The sequence below is a fragment of the Bos indicus x Bos taurus genome, chromosome 17 (genome assembly GCF_003369695.1).
Source record: "Bos indicus x Bos taurus breed Angus x Brahman F1 hybrid chromosome 17, Bos_hybrid_MaternalHap_v2.0, whole genome shotgun sequence".
NCBI lineage: Eukaryota > Metazoa > Chordata > Mammalia > Artiodactyla > Bovidae > Bos > Bos indicus x Bos taurus.
The window spans coordinates 37021058-37042077 of record NC_040092.1 but is presented as its reverse complement, the minus strand read 5'-3'; the positions used below and the strand labels follow the sequence as shown (position 1 = coordinate 37042077).

Here is a 21020-nt window from a genome sequence, read left to right as displayed (position 1 = left end):
TCTCTATTTCCTTAGGGCACTGATTCCACCATAAGGGTTCTATGTTCATAGCCTTATCTAATCCAGATCACCTCCCAAAGACCTAATCTCCAGATACCATATTGGGGGTTTTGTTGTTGTTTAGTCACTAAGTTGTGGAGAAGGCAATGGCAACCCACTCCAGCACTCTTGCCTGGAAAATCCCAAGGACGGAGGAGCCTGGTGGGCTGCAGTCCATGGGGTCGAGAAGAGTTGGACATGACTGAGCGACTTCACTTTGACTTTTCACTGTCCTGCATTGGAGAAGGAAATGGCAACCCACTGCAGTGTTCTTGCCTGGAGAATCCCAGGGACGGGGGAGCCTGGTGGGCTGCCGTCTGTGGGGTCGCACAGAGTCGGACACGACTGAAGCGACTTAGCAGCAGCAGTCACTAAGTTGTGTCCAACTCTTTGCAACCCCATGGACGGTAGCCCGGCAGGCTCCTCTGTCCATGGGATTTCCCAGGCAAGAATACTGGAGTGGGTTGACATTTCCTTATCCAGGGGATCTTCTCAACTCAGGAATCGAATCTGCATCTCCTGCATTGGCAGGAAGGTTCAGACACTGAGCCACCAGGGAAGCCTGCATTGGGGGTTACAGCTTCAACATGTGGATGTGTAGGGGCACACAGTTCAGTCCATAGCGATCTAATGTTACCAGCCATCTGTATCAGCTATGAAGGAAATTGCACCTGGTGCTTGTAGGGCAATTGATTTAGGTCAGTGGTTCCCCAAAGCTCTTACCAGAAGGAAGGCCCTATCTGATGTACCCTTGCGGTGCTAGATGAGTCAATCCGTGACATGGGGATTTAAAGGTAAAAACATGTCTGGCAAAATGATTTTATTGTTAGCATTACTAAAGTTAGACATCCTCTCCCATTCACCCTTACCCCTTTTTTACTTCTCATCCTGGAGGAGATGCTTTGTTAAGACCATCTGAGATTTGGGCCACGTTTATGCATTGTGGGGGAATTGATTGTGACTCATACCATTTTATTAGTCTGGATTAATGAAGCATATCTTAATATTGTAAAGAAAGGTTTTAAAAAAGACACTTCTTATGTGGATTTACAAATGAAAACAAGTAGTATTGTCAGTACTTTTATTTTGAAATAGCAGTATAATTTGTTCCAGCTGAAAAATCTTACTTCACACTTAACTCAGTGTTAGAATCTTTTAAAGATAAAATCAAAATGACTCATGTGACTTGTGTTATATAGTATTAAAACCCCACATTTTGGCTTAAATGCACAAAATGGAGGTATAGGTTCCAAAAGAAGAAGAGATGCTAAGAAAAAAACTACTAAGAAATGCAAATAAAAAAATTTTGAAAGAACATTTTTTGGTATTTTCAGATCACTGTCTTTGGGGACAAAAGGTAGGCTTTTATGAGTGATTCTTTTTGTGGGTAGCAATCATTAGGTAAAAAACCCCATTCTAGTCAGATGTGACACTTTGATAATGAGTTTATTTCCCCAAAGATAACCCATCTGGGATAGATTGGAATTCCACAGACTTAACATATTCTGCATATATATTCTGTAGTCATGAATAATGTCAATATATTATCAATGGTAAGCACAAAATTCATCATTTATACAAGATGGAAATTCTAGCCATTTAAAGAGTGCCAGTTTAATAGTAAAATATTGATCTAATGAAGTCAGTACCACTAATGTAATAAGTGAGTATGTCAACTTTTTGCAATGCCAATGTTTTTAAGATTTTAAAAAAAAACACCTTGTTACAGAGTTTGTTCTTGAAACAAATGTCTCTTCTATGCAGTTCAGTGAATGCTATTTCCTAGTTCTTGTCCACCTAAAAATTATCATTGTACAAAGGCACATACACACAGCACAAAAACCACACACAAACACAGGCCTCCTCAAGCCAGCCTTGAACCTCCTGGTTTCCCACACATACCACATAGTTCACATCTCACTCCACTATTCTTACACATCACACCTACTAATAGTGGTCAGACATACGGCATTTGGGCTACCCTCATGGCTCAGTGGTAAAGAGCCCACCTGCCAATGCAGGAGATGTGGGTTCGATCCCTAGGTCAGGAAGATCTCATGGAGAAGGAAATGTCAACCCACTCCAGTATTCTTGCCTGGGAAATCCCATGGACAGAGGAGCCTGGTGTGCTCCTGGAGGTGCCCATGGGGTCGCAAAGAGTCAGACACTGTTGACTTAGGGACTGAACCGCAAAAACTTATGGCATTTATTTAGCTTCTGAAACATTATAATATAATGATTGCCGGTATGTACTTATATGTTTTAAAATTTTGTCAACTAAGGGATGAAGATTTTTTTTAATTTAAGCATAAATTTTATTTTTAATAAAAATATTCAACTATGGTTACTGCTGCTGCTGCTGCTAAGTCGCTTCAGTTGTGTCTGACTCTGTGTGACCCCATAGACGGCAGCCCACTAGGCTCCTCTGTCCCTGGGATTCTCCAGAAGAATACTGGAGTGGGTTGCCATTTCCTTCTCCAAAGCATGAAAGTGAAAAGTCAAAGTGAAGTCGCTCAGTTGTGCCTGACTCTTAGTGACCCCATGGACTGCAGCCTACCAGGCTCCTCCGTCCTTGGGATAAATCTAGACTGAATTATCATTTTATAATTGCTAAATCTTGTCTGTGTCGTTAAAAAAAAAAAGAATTTTGTTAAGTTTTCTGGGGGGTGGGGGAGTAGGTTGGGATACCCATAATAGAAAAGATAGAAAATCTAAGATCCTGAAAGATAGTACTTGGCCTAAATACTGGACTTTGTGTGTGTGTGTCAATGATCTTATTTAGTTAAAAATATGCAATGACTTAGGAGGATTGTTCTGGCCTAATTCTTGAAAATTTAATATCTTTAGCCTTCAAGCGTAGTGCTTTGGTGACAAGTACCTGTTTGCCCCTGTTTTCAAGACTTTTTAAAGCAGCAGTTAACTTTATTCCCACAGGTATGATGAGTCCTGTCTTTACCAGGGTCACAAAGGGAGACCTGGAAATCGTTTATGTTATTATTCCTTATGAATGTCATTCTCTATGGCAGGGGACCCCAACCTCGGGTCAGCTCAGCCAGGGCATTAGGTGAGCTATAAAAGTGCACAATAGATATGATGTAATGTGCAGAAACCATCCCCTCCACCCTGGTGGAAAAATTGCCTCCCACAAAACAGGTCCCTGGTGCCAAAAAGGTTGGTGATGGCTGCTCTGTAGAACAAGAACTCTTGTTCTGAAGGGTTTCTGCTTTCTGGGTTCCAGCAGCCCTTATTAGGTCCAGGTGTAAAACTTCAGGCGAGTCTTAGCGTCTGACCTGGCTGTCCTCAGGCCATAGATTTGCCGTGTGTGTGACCTGTACTGCAGAAATGGAGCGATATGTGGGAAGAAGCAATATGCCCTAATATTCAACAGCTGGGGTTTTGTTGTTGTTGCTGCTGCTGATTAGGTCAATGGAGGAAAGCCCATCCCTAAGGCGCAAGACGGTGATGCGGGAGAAGGGCCGGCGCCAAGCCGTCCGGGGACCGGCCTTCATGTTCAACGACCGGGGTACCAGCCTCACTGCGGAGGAGGAGCGCTTCCTCGACGCCGCCGAGTATGGCAACATCCCGGTGGTGCGCAAGATGCTGGAGGAGTCCAAGACGCTGAATGTCAACTGCGTGGACTACATGGGCCAGAACGCGCTGCAGCTGGCGGTGGGCAATGAGCACCTGGAGGTGACCGAGCTGCTGCTCAAGAAGGAGAACTTGGCACGCATCGGCGACGCCCTGCTGCTCGCCATCAGCAAGGGCTACGTGCGCATCGTGGAGGCCATCCTCAACCACCCCGGGTTCGCGGCCAGCAAGCGCCTAACCCTAAGCCCCTGCGAGCAGGAGCTGCAGGACGACGACTTTTACGCTTACGACGAGGACGGCACACGCTTCTCCCCGGACATCACCCCCATCATCCTGGCGGCGCACTGCCAGAAGTACGAGGTGGTGCATATGCTGCTGATGAAGGGCGCCAGGATCGAGCGGCCGCATGACTATTTCTGCAAGTGCGGGGACTGCACGGAAAAGCAGAGGCACGACTCTTTCAGCCACTCGCGCTCAAGGATCAATGCCTACAAGGGGCTGGCCAGTCCAGCTTATCTGTCCTTGTCTAGCGAGGACCCTGTGCTCACTGCCCTGGAGCTCAGCAACGAGCTGGCCAAGCTGGCCAACATAGAGAAGGAGTTCAAGGTAAGCTGTGCGCTCCACCGCGGCTGCTCTGCGCGCTCTTCCACTTCCCGGCGAGGTGCCTTCTGCAGTCTGCTCCCAAATCAGTTTTGTCCAGTGGATCTAAAATCTCAAGGGATTGGGAGCGTCGTTCAGAAATGATCTGATGATTTTTCTCTTTTCAGCCCGGTGCTGTGATAAATTTGTTTTAGAAGTGGGTATATACTGAATCAGAGAGCTGTAATGATTGTGCTGCTCTGCGTTCTGGATAGGTGTTAAATAGTACACGAGACTTCTGTTTTGTTGAAGGAGGGATTTAGCTATGATCTTGCTTCCCAGTTCTTCCTCTTTTGTAGTTGTATGGTGGCACCCAATATAGAAATAGTTTTGCATGCACTGTTTATTGGCCCAAACATTTGTATATCCCTTTAGTTAAAAGTCAAAAGACTAATATAAAATTTTAAATGAATGACTAAAGTCATTTTATTTATGACAAAAGTGGCTGCAACTGAAATCCACAAATGAAATCTGCAATATTCAGAATGGTGAGCTGTGGCCATTAGGTCAACCCAGAAATGTAAAGACAGAAAAGTGGTTTGCTTTAGTAGATTTTTTTATGAGTGAACTTTTTTTTGGACATCATCTCCAGTCAACAGTATTATTTATTTTTATTAAAAACTATACATTAATAGTGGAATGTTTTTTAATTGTTACATTTTCCTATGCATTTCAGATGGTTCTGCCTATTAAATCTAGGGCAGGAGGAGACTTTGTAGATCTGGTGAAAGTCAGACTGTTTTCTAGCAGGCTCCTGGTTCCTGTTATCCACTAAAGAGGATGATTCTAGGCATCATTTCCTTGAATTCGTTTTTGGATGCTGAGTTAATCTTCTTTTTTTTTTTTTTTTTTATGTTGTGGTGTCAGATCACAGAAAAAGTGATTATTCTGTTTTTTAGGTTTTACTGCAGTTTTTCATACTTATTGAGAGCCACACAAATGCAACTAGCAATATAATTCAAGTTAACTAGTTGAAAGAAAACGGTAGGAAAGTTTTGTGGGGTTTTCCCCTTCCACATATACCAGATTTCCTCGACATCCATCAACACTCATCTTGTGCTGGTGGAGATCTGGCCTTAGTATAATATTATTTGTTATTTCATTAAATTCTTTCTAATATGAAGGCTGTGCATATTTATTGTAAAAATTTGGAAAATGTGGGAAAATACAAAGAAGAAAATAAGTATCACCTATATCTATCTATTCCCTTTGAAAAGATTCCTTATGTGGTATTTGAAAAGATTTATTTCCTTATACCTAAAATGAAATTTTTTTTTTTTTCAGAACTCAGGTAGAGCAAATTCCTAACTTCAAATTCTGTTTGAAAAGAATAGAAGCGTGTTCAGATAAAAGTCTAAATGTCACTTTATTTCATCATAGTGATAAAAAGTATGGGCTTCCCTGGTGGCTCAGATGGTAAAGAATTCGCTTGAAATGCAGAAGACCCGACTTTGATCCCTGGGTGGGGAAGATCCCCTGGAGAAGGGAATGGCTACCCACTCAAGTATTCTTGCCTGGAGAATCCCATGATTAGCAGAGGCTGGTGGGCTACAGCCCATGGGGTTGCAAACAGTCAGACAGGACTTAGTGACTAACACTTTCACTTATAAAAAGTGTAATTTTAACTTTATTATTTTACTATTCCAAGGGTCACTCAAACCTTGTTTTTATGCATTTTGCTTGGTATGTACTTAAAGTCTGTATAAGAAATTCTGCAAATATTTTCCTAGATTATGTTTTAATAATTAACAGAAGATGGTGACATATGTAATTCTGCCCAGAGAAGTAGCCTCAGTGAAGTAATGTTAAGAAAATTTGTTATTCATAGTTCTCCCCTTGATGCCAACTAAACCCATATTGATAATACATGAAATCTCCTTTACCCTAACATAAAAAGTCACCTCTGATAACCTTTCAAAGGTGGGAAATGATTACAAATGAAGAGGCAAAAAAAGGAGAAAGCACAACTGGGTTTAAGAAAGCATTCATAAAGCTGCCAGCTATCTAAGGATATGCAAATCAAAATCTCATGGTTCCTTTTTCCTGAATTATATGGAAGGTGTTTGTGTAGTGTAACCATATAAGAAGCAAGATACAGACAGGTCTTTGTAAGTTATGATCTCAAAGGACTACAGGTCTCTCTCTCCTGACTAAATGTACCTTTTCATTCCCATATTCACTTGTCCTTGTTATTCTTTTCTTATTTTTTATCCTTTACTTTTCTTATCTGTCTGCTTTTCATCACTTTGCCTTCTCATCCCACACTCATGTCCATCTGTCAGGACTTTAGACAGAAAAAATAGTGCTTTCACAGCACTGACCCAGAGACTGCCTCCCTTGAAAGTGCAGAAAGTGAAGCTTCTTTTTAAGTCAGGGTCACTTAATCTGCCCTATTCCATGGTGTTCATTATATTCTTTCCGTAAAGACTTTGAACTTAAAGTACTAGCCTTGAAAAAAAGACATGATTTTTTTTCCATTTCAAATGCATATGAGTATTCATCTTATCAGTGGCCTGTAAGACCCAGTATCTCATCCCTCAGACTGCCGTCACTTAGGTGCTTCAGAGAAGGTTCTCAGCCATCGTGCAGTCTTCAAAGGTCCTTGAAGAGTACAGGCAGCATGGTGCCAAAAACATATGAAGCTCATTATCCCAAGTTTGGACATTCTAGGATATAGATTTAGATAGATGAATGGAGGACAGCTTGGTGACAGGTTATTAAAGAAGTATTTTCAATGTGCAAATGCTGTCTGAAGCTATTCTGAGAAACAGAGTATTGGAGAGGCTGAGCTCCATGTTTCATCTTCCAAATGTCAGTGGCTAGGAAGCTAGCCATTTATTAAGCTGAAATTTCCTAATTCTGAATCAATGATGCACTTAAAAAAAGGCATTGTGCTTTCCCTGTGCCTCAGATTTTCCTTTTGTAAAGTAGAAAAACAATTTCAAGTTATATCACAGTAGGACAGTACTACTACTACTACTAAGTCACTTCAGTCATGTCCAACTCTGTGTGACCCCATAGACAGCAGCCCACCCAGTTCCTCCGTCCCTGGGATTCTCCAGGCAAGAACACTGGAGTGGGTTGCCATTTCCTTCTCCAATGCATGAAAGTGAAAAGTGAAAGTGAAGTCGCTCAGTCATGTCCGACTCTCAGCGACCCCATAGACTGCAGCCTTCCAGGCTCCTCCGTCCATGGGATTTTAAGGAAGAGGAAAATAAATGTAGTCCAAAAGCAAGGTAGCATTTGATAGTAGGAAAATACTCTAGGAATCATCCACCTATACAGACCTCTCATTTTACAAGTGAGAAAACAAAGACAATAGCCAACATACCATCTGCTAAGCCTAGATTTGGGTGCCTTGAGTCCCAGTTCTAGCTCTTCTATGTAACATGCTATACCTGGTAACATAGAAGCAATTCTGTAGTTGATGTGTACCAAGCACACTCAAAGCATTTAATCCTCATAGCAGCAATAATTTGCTGTGTGGTGTTAAGTTGCCCAGTCATGTCTGACTCTTTGTGACCCCTTTGACTGTAGCCCGCCAGGCTCCTCTCTCCGTGGGATTTCCTAGGCAAGAGTACTGGAATGGGTTGCTATGCCCTGCTCTAGTGGATCTTCCCAAACCAGGGATTGAACCCAGGTCTCCCACACTGCAGGCAGAGTCTTTACCTGAGCCAGTAGGGAAACCCAACAGCAATAATAGATAGGTTTATTCTCATCAGAGAGTTCTCACCTTCTGTAAGGTCACACAGCTAGGAGGTGGTAGAAGTGAAATGAAGGAAGTGAAGTGAAGTTGCTCAGTTGTGTCCGACTCTTTGCGACCCCATGGACTGTAGCCTACCAGGCTTCTCCGTCCATGGGATTCTCCAGGCAAGAATACTAGAGTGGGTTGCCATTTCCTTCTCCAGGAGATCTTCCCGACCCAGGGATTGAGCCCGGGTCTCCCGCATCGTAGGCAGATGCTCTAGCATCTGAGCCACCAGGGAAGTCAGGAAGTGGTAGAACCAGTATGCAAATCCAGGAAGTCTGGTTTCAGATTTATCCTTTTAACCACTGCACTGTCCTGCCTCTTTTATTATTAGGGAAAGGATCTGACAGGAGCAAACCTGCTTAGAGTTGAATTTCAGTTTTCCTGTTAAGAATAAAAAGGGATTAAACCATGAACGTTAAAAACCTGCTGAAACCTGTAGACAGGTTGTGACGAGGCCCAGGCTTCACTGTTCTTCCTCTAGCTTGAGCAGGCCTTCCGGGTTTTGAGTTTCTGCTCTATAAAGTGGGCTGCAGACCCATCTGGTAAATTTGTGGAGGACCATGGTAATGGAAAAGTCACACAATAAAGATACTCAGGCAAAACTAAATTTAGAGAAAATCATTAGAAAATTTGGACCAGACGAAAGGTCTAAGTTGTGAAGTAGTGAGAGACAGGACCTCATGGTAGAACTGACAGAGTCAGCTGCCAGAGTTCCCTGGGAGCTCTGCATATATTGGCGAAATGGCATTCTGTAAGCCCAATAGAAGAAATCGCCATTACCTCCAGCTCTGATTATTTTCTGTATTTGGATAGCAGACTTCTTCCAGGAGGAAATGATTAAATTGTTACGAAAACAGTGTTATTGTTGCAATTTGCTACTTGTTTTTTGCTTCCTGACTGATCTTTTAGTGGATATTAAAAAAGCACAAAGCTTTCTATAATATCAGATAATTTACAGGTTATAATTTTAAAGATAATGAGTTATTATTTGGATATTACTGCAGAAGTGGTTTCTATGTTTTATTCCAGAAGAGAAAAAAGTCTTTTTTTACTTCTGATCAATGGGGAATTGGCCATCCTGTGTCGTATCAAATCTTATAGAACAGTCTGAACTGCCGAGTAACAGGAGGAAATTTCATTTAAAAAATGTACTAAAAGGAGAGCTTTATATGGAAACAGACGTGGATTTAATACTTCTTCTGGATGCTATAATAAAATATTTCATTAGTCTTCCAGGAATGGAAGGCAGATGGATATTTAACTGACACTCTGCATAGAAACCAGAGATTGAACATTTTATTAATTTTATCAGTTGCATGGTACCAAACTTGAATGGAAACCAAAGACTGAAGTTTTTATTCATTTTATTTGTTCCCTTTTGAGGGGAAAAGGATTAACTGCAACTCTTCTTTATCTGAATTTCTGATATCTGAAATGGAAACTATTCTAGTCTGTGTAGCCTTTAAACAGTCTTTCCTTTTCTTGTTTATTTTAGTTGGTGCGGTGATTTTTGCGCATCAAATCAAGTTAATTATTTAAGGGGAAAAATGGAAATTTTTCATGTTGTATGAAGATGATTTAAATATTTAAAGTATGATATTTGGAAACCTAGAAATTCTGCCATCCTAAATATTACCCAGTTATTAGACATGTACAATATGTCAGGACATGTTGAAATGAGGAATTATATTTTCCTCATGTGTACCAAACTAGATTATCATCTGATTCATTTTCCTGATTTTAGTGAAAGTTGTAGAAGTGGAGCTGGGGGTTGCAGAAGTTAGGCATTTTCCTGAGAGATGGTCATTAACACCTGGATTGGAACCAATGGGCTGGAAATAGAGCTCCATTCAGAAGGTAGCAAGGAATTCTGACAAATGCCTTCTACCAGTCCATGGCACTATATAAATATGCTAATGAAATTAAAGATTCACAGATTATTTTTAGCAAGGTGTTAGTTCCAGTGGCCTGAAAAATTTTCTCTCAGGTATTGATATTCTGCAACCCTTGAGAATTCAATTATATATAATCAGACATTTCTCTCCTTCTAGTTCTCCAGGACATGATAATGTGCCCTTCAGACAACAAGAAAAAAATACCCCCTGTGTTGGCACCTACCCTCCTCTTTGCTTTCACTGTAAACCATCATCCTCAATCACAACTGTATGTCAGAAACGCTGGGAGAGTGTGTTAACACATTGCTGCCCCTCATCATCAGTTTCTAATCAGGATGTCTTGGGTGGGGTCTGAGAATTTATGTTTCTAAAGGAAATGGCAACCCACTCCAGTGTTCTTGCCTGGAGAATCCCAGGGACGGGGGAGCCTGGTGGGCCGCCGTCTGTGGGGTCGCACAGAGTCGGACACGACTGAAGCGACTTAGCAGCAGCAGCAACACATGTCCAGGTGCTACTGAGGCTGCTGGCCTGAGGACTACAGTTTGAAAAGCGCTGTCTCCAATAAGGCAATGGATAGTAAACCAGACAGGTTATTTTCATGTATAGTCAGTTTTCTATGTCAGATCGCCACTTAAGGAATTTTCATCTTAGAAATGGCTTTGTTTTGGCTTTAAGAAAACTACTGTTTATCTGTACAAGAGAGACATAACTCTCTTTGATACTTTGGCCTTTCAGCATTAAGCATTTAACCACTATTTCTTAATGAAAACCAGTCACTTGCTTGCACACCATTTTCAGAACTGTCTTATATGTATTAGGTCCTGGCTAAGGAGGGAGGTGGAAGCAAATCCAGCTGGTATCTAACTCAACAAACCTTGCATTTACCAGGGGGCTAAAACTTCCTGCCCAGAGTTAGGTAGACTTTTTCTAATTTACAAAACCCCTGAACACTTTCCACTGAACTACAGCACATTCTCTGCATTAAACTCTAACCCTCTTGTTCTTAGAATGACTATCGGAAGCTCTCCATGCAATGCAAAGACTTCGTGGTGGGTGTGCTGGATCTTTGCAGAGACTCAGAAGAGGTAGAAGCCATTCTGAATGGAGACCTGGAATCGGCAGATCCTCTGGAAATGCACAGGCATAAAGCTTCCCTGAGTCGGGTCAAACTTGCCATCAAGTATGAAGTCAAAAAGGTGAGTGGCCTACTTTCATCCAGCTCCATATTGGAATCAACATGTAATATCAACTATGCCATAATCCTAGGAGAGGTTTTTAAATAATAAAAATAGATGTTATTGACAAAAAGATGTTTTTCCTTTATGAAATAGATTAAATGGTATCATGGTGAAGTTGTGAGTCAAGTACCCAGCTCCAATCTTTTCCACTTTTTATCCATTGTCAGATCTTGGATAAATCATAAAACTTCTTAACATTTCATTTTCCTCATATAAAAGGAGAATAATACCGCTTACCTGTATCAGGGTTTTGGTGGGATTTCAGTGGATTAAGATACGCAAAAGAACTTTGTAAACTGCTCATAGCAATGTGGTTGATGATAATAAAATCTGTTACTTGTATACATTTTTGTAAGGCACTGTTGCATATGTTCTAGTGTTAACCTTGTGACAAGCCTTTGTAATTATCCATCTCATCTATAAAATAGGTGTTTGATGATGAGACTTCTATTCTATAAGGGCATTGAGGTTCACCAGACTTAAATGACATGTCTAAGATCATACAGCTATGGAATTCTATGCAGTTGCCAAAAAAATAAAAATTATGCTTACTTTTTTACTCTGGATATTGCAGATAGAACTGTCACATGTATGTATTTGCTACTTGTGTGGGGCTTTAAATAGTTCATATCAATTATAGTTATATTGTTCCACTTATAATAAAAATCTCAGCTATTCAGAATCTAATCATTTATGCATATTTTACATAACTTGAATTTTTATACTTTAAATCATGAAAAAGTAAGCTATTGTCAGGAGCAGATCTGGTTTCATGAACTGGTCAGTCTGTGTATAGTGGACTCTTCTCTTGTTCCTGCAGTGTGGTGTGGTGTTTAAGAGGGCAGACCCTGGAGCTAACTTGAAAGAGTTCAAGTCCTGACTTGTCTTCTCTGTGTGACAGGACAAACCTCTTGATCAATCTAAACCTCGTTCTGCTTATTGGTAGTGGAGACAACTACTATTTCAGTTATTTTAAGGATTACGTGAGCTAATACAAGTAAAGTAATTAGCACAGACATAGTGTTAATACCTGGTGATAGCTCAGTAATTATTAGCTAATCACATTTCTGCATTTGAAAATTCATTCTCAGAATGATGACTCTTGAGACTTTCCTGATGGTGCAGTGGCTAAAACTTTGTGCTCCCAATTCAGGGGACCCAAGTTCAATCCCTCGTTGTTGAACTAAATCCACAACTAAAACCTGTCACAGTCAAAATAAATAAATAAGAATGATGATGCTTAAGTTCAGTTCTTAGTCATCAAAGACATTTCATGTTTATTGTGCTGGTTTGGTCCTTAGTGGTAGGTTATAGCCAATTTAAACAGAAAAGAATTGAGTGAGAAATATTAGCAGGCTCACAGAATCTTTGAGAAGTGGAAGAGCAAGATTATCTAAGCTGTGCTTGCAGAAACCTTGCCCAGAGCCAGGCCCTGAACTGACCTGGTAAGGAGGTTTCTCTGACCCAAACAGAACAATTCTGCCTCTGCTGCAGAGGGTCAGCTTCCTACCAACAGAAAGGACTTCCTGAGTCCTGCCTGTTGTAAAAGGCTCCTTCCAAATCAGAGGTATGCACACATGCCTCTGACCAGGGGAACCTAGGGCAATGTTTGCACCCTAGCAGCAGGTGAGCATGGGGGAATCTGTGTGTGTGTGTGTGTGTGTGTGTGTGTGTACACACAGTTCTACCACAATGTAGAGAACTTCCACATTGTGGTGTTCACAAAATTATAGTCAGCAATTAATGACAGATCTCCCCTCTACTTAATAAGAAGTGAAATGTGAAGATTCTCATTAAATTTTGGTGTAAAATAACTTTTCAAGAAGTTGTCAGTAAGAAGGTAATTGAATTGGCTCCACTGGCCCCTCTCAGAGCAAGCATGCTAGTTGACATTTTGCTGTACTGGAAGAAAAAGATAGCTTTGAACAAGATTGATATTAAACTGTTTTTAGAAAACTAGACATTTATTCACAGACCTTACAACAGGCATCTCTTGCCTTTAGCTCCTGAGAGGAGAGAATTGATTTCAGTTGTCACTGGTTCTTTGTCATTGCTTTCAAAGTGTCATATTAGCAGAGACAGCTCATCTACAGTTGTGCTTCTGTTAACCAAACTGTCTTCCAGAGTGAATGTCTTCTTGCATGTTAATTTTAAATGAATTGATGTGTAGGGTTACAATGTATGAGGTGTCAGTTAATGATAAATTTCCTGTCAGTTAACCACCAGAAAACAACAGCAAAATGTATCTGGAACTGAAAGGAGATTTAGGACTTTGCACATACTTCTGGTTTTGTCTATTTTATGCTATAAAATGAGTATTAGTTAAAATCTTTTATTTGGAATCTTCACCCAATAAATGTATATAAGAACTTTATTCTGGAATGCCCCACAAAGCCCCAGATCCTCTTTCTTTCTCTCCGAAGATTCCTTCATTCTTCACTCAACACTCACCCATCTCCATCTAGCAAGGAGCAAAAATACTTCCACCCACTTCTGCTACTTCCTTTTCCCATCATCTCCTTTCTAGTCCCCTAGTAAAATAACATCTTGGGTTGTAATATTCATGAACTCCACAGACTATGGCACCGAAATTGAGCATAGCTACATGCATGACATTGGGATTTCAAAATACTGTGTTGTGAAATTTTTCCCCTTGGAATTTAATAAGCATATTTATTCAAATCAGTCCATAATTCCACCAAGGAAACCAGTTTTATATAATGCTAAATTATTTAGATCCCCTAAGAAACTCAAGATGTCTCTTCTACCATCTTTCTAATATCTGCTTCCAATTGTGATTCTGGGTCTATTGAGTTCTTTCTAAGCTCAGAGTTCCCAGGGCTTAGGTCTTCCCTAGGAATCACTATGAGTTCACCCCAGGCCTTAGAGGCTCAATGACAGTTAATCAAGAAAATGAAAACACAAAAGATCTGAATTGAAGTCTGAACATGAGTTTAACGTTTATGTGAGAAAAGATTTTTTCAGTATAAAAGCAGGAGAAAAAATAGAAAACAAAAATATAAGTTATTTGACCATATGTAACTTAAAACCTCTATACATCAAAAAGATCATAAAAAAGGTAAAGGGCAAACTAGGAAAATTTTTTTCTATACTATAACTTAGAGGCTTGATAGTCTTTTTTGTTTGTTTGTTTTTAAACAGGTCATTCCTTTCCCTTTAAACAAAATTGTTTATTTACTTTTGGCCACACTGGGTCTTCATTGCTGCATGTAGGCTTTCTCTAGTTGCCACAAGCAGGGGCTGCTCTCTAGTTGCGGTGCTCGGGGCTCCCTTTTTGCAGAGCATCAGCTCTGGAATGCGTGGTTCAGTAGTTGTGGCATGTGGGCTCTGAGGCATGGGGGATCTTCCCAGACCTGGGACTGAACTCATGTCCTCTGCATTGGCAGGCAGATTCTTAACCAGTGGACCACCAGGGAAATCCTGGGAATGATACTCTTAATAACCAAAGTGCACAAACAAATTCATAGGGAAAATTTCCAGAGGTCTATAGAAAAATAAGCAAAAAGCTTCTATAGGTAGGTAATTCACAGAAAAGAAAATTCAAATGGCTAACAAATGTATTTAAAAATTTCTTTTTTTTTTTTTCAAACCCTCTAGTAATATGAGATGCATCAGTTCAGTTCAGTTCAGTTGCTCAGTCGTGTCTGACTCTGCGATCCCATGAATTGCAGCACGCCAGGCCTCCCTGTCCATCATCAACTCCCGGAGTTCACTCAAACTCACTTCCATTGAGTCAGTGATGCCATCCAGCCATCTCATCCTCTGTCGTCCCCTTCTCCTGCCTCCAATCCCTCCCAGCATCAGAGTCTTTTCCAATGAGTCAACTCTTCGCATGAGATGGCCAAAGTACTGGAGTTTCAGCTTATGCATATTATCATATAAATACCATCTGCCCTCACTCAAATTATTAAAAAATTAAAAATTATAAAAAATTACAATTCTCAGTGCTTTTAGTGAAATGAACAATCATATAGTACTGGTGGGGGACAAACAATAAGACATTCTCTATGAGGGAGTGGATGTTGAAGATTATTCATCTCTGAGTTACTTCTGAGGGGTCTCTAAGGTAACTCAGACAACTGAAAGATAGTAAATGTTGTTACTGTTTGTAGTTACACACATTATTCTACAAAAGAGAATGGAACAGAGTGGAGGGTGAAATTTGTTGTTTTGAAAATAAGTACAAGAAAAGTAACTTTTAGGCAAAAACATTCGTTGTTTTCCAATTAGAGTAATGGACTATTTGCCCCCCAAAAGTCCCAAGCTCTAATTATGACTGTACCTCTGTGTTCTGACTGGTGGATTAATATCAATCCATACCCACCCATAGAAATAACACCTACCTCAAGTGAGCCTTGTCTATTGTAAGGAAGACTGTGACAAAGATAAAGGATACCAGAACTTGATGGACCGTTGAATCTGGAAAATCAACCTCTTGAGAAAGAGGAGAACTTTCCTGAGTTCTTCCTCTTTCCTCCAACAGTGAGATTAGGTTTAACTATGGAAAGATCATGTAGAAAAGAGATATGCAGCAATATAGACACCTAAAATTATCCACTGTATTTGCAGAAAATGTGCAAAGAAGGTCCAGAAATTGAGCAATGCAATGAAAGAGTGGTAAATCCACTGCAGAGACTTTGGGCTGAATGTGCTGGCCAGAGCGGGAATGGGTTCTGCATGTCAGACCTCTGCTGGGTGTGTGCCCAGGCACGGAGGGGTAACAGCGGGTCTCCTGATAGCAGCATTTTGTATTTAGTAGGTTTGAAATACAGAAAACATGTGCAGTATAAGTTTTCAGTATTTTTAAAATTTTTATATTTTTGAAGCATGGTTGGTTTACAATGTTGTGCCAATCTCTACTATACAGCAGAGTTCTTCACAATTCAGAGAACTTTAAAAAGCTGAATGACCTAGTTTCTGTTCACAAGAATATTTGCTTTTAAATATTATAAACTGTGGCTCCAGCAATAAAAACAAAAACAGAGTGTTCCTACCATGTTTCTGTACAACAGTATTCCCGTGAATATAGTTCTTGGAAAAGCTAATTTGATAAAGAAGACAGTGTAATGTGGATTTTATTTAAGTTGAAACTTATCAGTTGCCCCTATTGGTGGCTCAGTTTATACTCTCTCAGTTATTCGGCAGGGAATAAAGTTTGTTCTCTATGCTCCAGTAGTTTTATTCCACTGAAAGACTGAGATTTTTCTTGTATGTCAAGCATTTTCCCTTTAAATCAGAAAACCTCAAATAAGGGTATTATTTCTGTAATGGTTTCAATTTATTGGTCCACTGAAGTTAGGAAACTGCATACAAATTTTATTCAGCTTGCTATGACTGGTGTGGCAGCACAAAGAGATTTTTTTAGGAAGTAAAACAGTTTTAAGAGATAAAGGTTTCTGCCCTATTTTGAAGTCATTGAAAACAGCAAAACTCATCTCCTAAGGGGATTAGCTTCTTTGCCTTCACTTACTACTATTATATTGGTTTTATTTTCTTTTAAAAACTGTTCCTTGTGTGCTTGTATTAGGATTTTAAATCATTGGAGGAAACTGTGTTTTCTTTCTGTGGATTAAAAGCAAACAACAGATGCCATATGGTGCTGTATTATGATCTCAATCACCGGTGTAGAAAACAAGATTATGGTTACCAGGGATAAGAGGGGGAAGGGATAAATTGGGAGACTGGGACTGACATATACACACTACTATATATTAAGTAGATATTAATAACTAATAAGAAACTGCTGCACAGGGATCTCTACTCAGTACTCTGTAATGGCCTATATGGGAAATGAACCTAAGAAAGGGCTTCCCTGGTGGCTCAGGGGTAAAGAATCTGCCTGCCAATGCAGGATACATGGGTTTGATTCCTGATCTAGAAGATCCCACATGATGCAGAACAACTAAGTCTGTGTGCCACAACTAATGGGCCTGTGTTCTGGAGCCCAGGAGCCACAGCTAATGGGCCTGAAGTCCTGGAGCCTGTGCTCCACATCAAGAGAAGCCACATGCAATGAGAAACCCATGCTTTGCAACTAAAGAGCAACCCTACTCACCACAACTAGTGAAAAGCCCACATGGCAACAAAGACCCAGCACAGCCAAAAAATAAATAAATAACTAAATAAAATTATTTTTTAAAAGACTCTAAAAGAAAAAATGGGTATATGTATAACTGATTAACTTTGCTATATATCTGAAATGTATGCAGCATTGTAAGTCAACTATACTCCAATAAAAGTTTTCAAAAAGAAATAAAAAGGTAGAGTTAGTACTATGAGATACACCTGAATTAAGCTGAATTTTAAAGCTTAATTTTAAGCTGAATTTTAAAGTATAATAAATGCAGTACAAACAGCATGATTTTTGCTAGTATTTAACATATATTAAGGGTTTGCATTGTATTGTACAAGTTACACCAGGTCAAAGATTGATCTTTACATAAGGCCATGTGTAAAGGATTGATTTCCACCAAGTCTTTAGAGCTTTGTAAACCTTGTACAGTATAATTAATGCCATAAAGCATTTATAAATTTAAATGTAAAGATTAGCTCAAGGATGGAGAGCAAGAAGAAGGAGCCATTCTACAACATTAATATTTCTGTACTCAGGAGTTTGAGACCTAAGAAAGAAAAGCTGGACACTCACAAAAGGGAAGTGTGTCCATCAATTTCATACGAACACATGTCCAAGTGTCTTTTAACTTCATGTGGATTTTCTGTTTTACAGAAACCTGAAACTATTAAAAAAAAGAAAAAAAAGTGCGTGTTGACTTCACAAGTGTTAATCTGGTTTGATGACATTGTATTCTCCACCTGTAGATTTCTCTGAATGCACTATCCCATTCCTAAGCTGCCTGGCTGGAGTCACGGACTGCCTTTTGTTTACATCTATCCCACTTGGGATCATCCAGACCCCAAGACATTTGGACCAACATTCAAAATTAAGACTGTTTTAAATGCTGATTGTTTATCTTGGCAAGTACATGGACTCCAACTCTCTGTTCTAATAACTTTTTCACATTTATGTAGAGCTTACTGTGTACCCTAAAGCAGGGACCATTTATGACTTACTGAAACACTGATGCTCCCTTTTCATCTTCTTGAACCAAATACTGAACACCTGCCTGGCACCTATGAAGGGTTTATGATATTGTAAAGAATAAAATGAATTAATGAATGAGACAGGCATTTAAGAACTGGAGGAGATGAGGATTTTTAACACAGAAGGAGGGGTGAAGCAGGAGCATAAGGGTCCAGTAGAGTACAGGGCAGAAGTGGAAATTTGGAGAAATTCTCAGCAAGAATCTTAGGAAATTGTTACACAGACCCCCAGGAAGCCTTCAACTTTGATTATATTTCATCATGAGTTTAAATAATGGCTGCATTGGTCTTGAAATACTGTTTTCAAAAATTAGAACTTTGAAAGAGTTCTTGAATCTTGAATTTGGGAAGAAGATCTAATATATGCTTCAGATCAGATCAGATCAGTCGCTCAGTCGTGTCTGAATCTTTGTGCCCCATGAATCGCAGCATGCCAGGCCTCCCTGTCCATCACCAACTCCTGGAGTTCACTGAGACTCACGTCCATCGAGTCAGTGATGCCATCCACCCATCTCATCCTCTGTTGTCCCCTTCTCCTCCTGCCCCCAATCCCTCCCAGCATCAGAGTCTTTTCCAATGAGTCAACTCTTTGCATGAGGTGGCCAAAGTACTGGAGATTCAGCTTTAGCATCATCCCCTCCAAAGAAATCCCAGGGCTGATCTCCTTCAGAATGGACTGGTTGGATCTCCTTGCAGTCCAAGGGACTCTCAAGAGTCTTCTCCAACACCACAGTTCAAAAGCATCAATTCTTCGGCGCTCAGCCTTCTTCACAGTCCAACTCTCACATCCATACATGACCACAGGAAAAACCATAGCCTTGACTAGATGAACCTTAGAAGCTGGCAATAACCTGTGAGCCTCTGGATCTGGGATTTCTATAACTGAATTGAAAGAAACTTACAAGATAAAATGCACCCCTTTGCATTGAAGTCAACAAGCAATAAAGAAAAATTGCACCTTATTCTTAGTAGTTTCAATCTCCCCAGTCCTACTAGTTTCTGTTATTGGGGAAAAAATTCAGTTACGAATGTCAAACCTGATATTTGTAAATTCATCCTCACCACCTCTGCACAGCGTTGGCAGCTGTCATAGCAAAGTCAGTGGATCTCCCAGAGGGCGGGTGCACACTGGGAGAAAGAGGTTTTATTTATTTATTTTTTTCTCTTTTTGTTTTAAAATTAGAACAGCTGATTGGAAACTATACACCACTGAGTGAAGACCTGTTTATTTCCTTGTAGGTATGCTATTGATAAATATCCAAGTAACTAGAAGAATTGCCTAGAGTTACTAAAAAGCATTCAGATAATTTCCTGGAACTTGATTAGAGTTGAATGCTACACCTAAGAGGAACCACAGCTGCTTCTTTTGCATCTCAGAATTTGCAAAAACATTTCACATTTCACATTTCACTTCCTAACAGGTTCTCTGTTGTTTATTGCATTTATATATAAGATAGTGATTCATTGGTTTTTGTGTTGCTAAGCACTCTTGGGGAGGTTGGGAGGGAGGAGGGTTCAGGATGGGGAGCATGTGTAAAATTTAAAATTAAAAAAAAAAAAAATAAATAAAAATTATCAACACTCCTAGTTGAATTGTGAGTGACCCTGAATAATTCCCAAGCTTGGGCAAAGTACACCTGGCCTTTCAAAGAAAGGCATATCCAACAAATGGGCACCTTTTGACACAGGAACCTTTTTACAGAAACATTCTGCTCCCTGAATAAAGACAAGGCCTTGATGAAATCCCACTCCTTCTAAATAGATGCAGACAGATGACTTAGCGAAATCAGATGGCAAAAATAAAATAATAAAACAAAATAATAAAATAGCAGGGCTTTAATTTGCTTCTTTTTCTTTCCTGATTAAAGCTGTAGTTATAAAAGAACTGATGGAGATAAATGTTTGTATGGGTTTTTTTGATCTCTGATAGAGGAAGCCACAGAAAGAGTACAGATTACTAAAATAGAAAGAAGTGGTATTTGATGCCAGTTCCTGGAAGCATAGCAAATGTGGATTAAGCGTAATATTTGGAAATTCAATGAGTTTTTGCAGATCTTTTGCATATTTGCTATGGTAGAACATACATACACATAGGACACCTCGTGTATACATTTTTCATAGATGTAGCAGTTTAGGAGTTGCTCATGAAACAACAAATCCAGCTTCCCAGGTGGCACAGTGGTAAAGGACCTGCCTGCCAACGCAGGAGATGCAGGAGACAAAAGTTCCATCTGTGGGTGGGAAGACCCCCTGGAGGAGGAAATGGCAACCCACTTTAGTATTCTTGCCTGAATAATCTCATGGACAGAGGAGCCTGGCAGGCCACGATCCATGGGGTCGCCAAGAGTCAGACAGGACTGAGCATGCACGTGTGCATGCACAAAACAAAAACACATTTCTCGTTTAGCCATCAGTTCAGTTCAGTTCAGTTCAGTCACTCAGTCGTGTCCGACTCTTTGTGACCCCATGAATTGCAGCATGCCAGGCCTCCCTGTCCATCACCATCTGCCGGAGTTCACTCAGACTCACGTCCATCGAGTTGGTGATGCCATCCAGCCATCTCATCCTCTGTCATCCCCTTTTCCTCCTGCCCCCAATCCCTCCCAGCATCAGAGTCTGTTCCAATGAGTCAACTCTTTGCATGAGGTGGCCAAAGTACTGGAGTTTCAGTTTTAGCATCAGTCCTTCTAAAGAACACCCAGGACTGATCTTCAGAATGGACTGGTTGGATGTCCTTGCAGTCCAAGG

The 21020-nt window shown here is 40.3% G+C and overlaps 1 protein-coding gene across 4 annotated transcripts in view; it reads left to right on the top strand.

The window, feature by feature from the left end:
- TRPC3 (transient receptor potential cation channel subfamily C member 3) overlaps nucleotides 1-21020 on the top strand; it is a 71947-nt gene that overhangs the window by 17500 nt on the left and 33427 nt on the right. For all 4 annotated transcript variants that reach the window (XM_027567280.1, XM_027567279.1, XM_027567277.1 and 1 more), the window contains exons 2-3: nucleotides 3462-4233; nucleotides 10920-11108. In XM_027567280.1, coding sequence (XP_027423081.1) covers nucleotides 3462-4233; nucleotides 10920-11108 — 961 coding nt within the window. The remainder of the gene's footprint in view (nucleotides 1-3461; nucleotides 4234-10919; nucleotides 11109-21020) is intronic.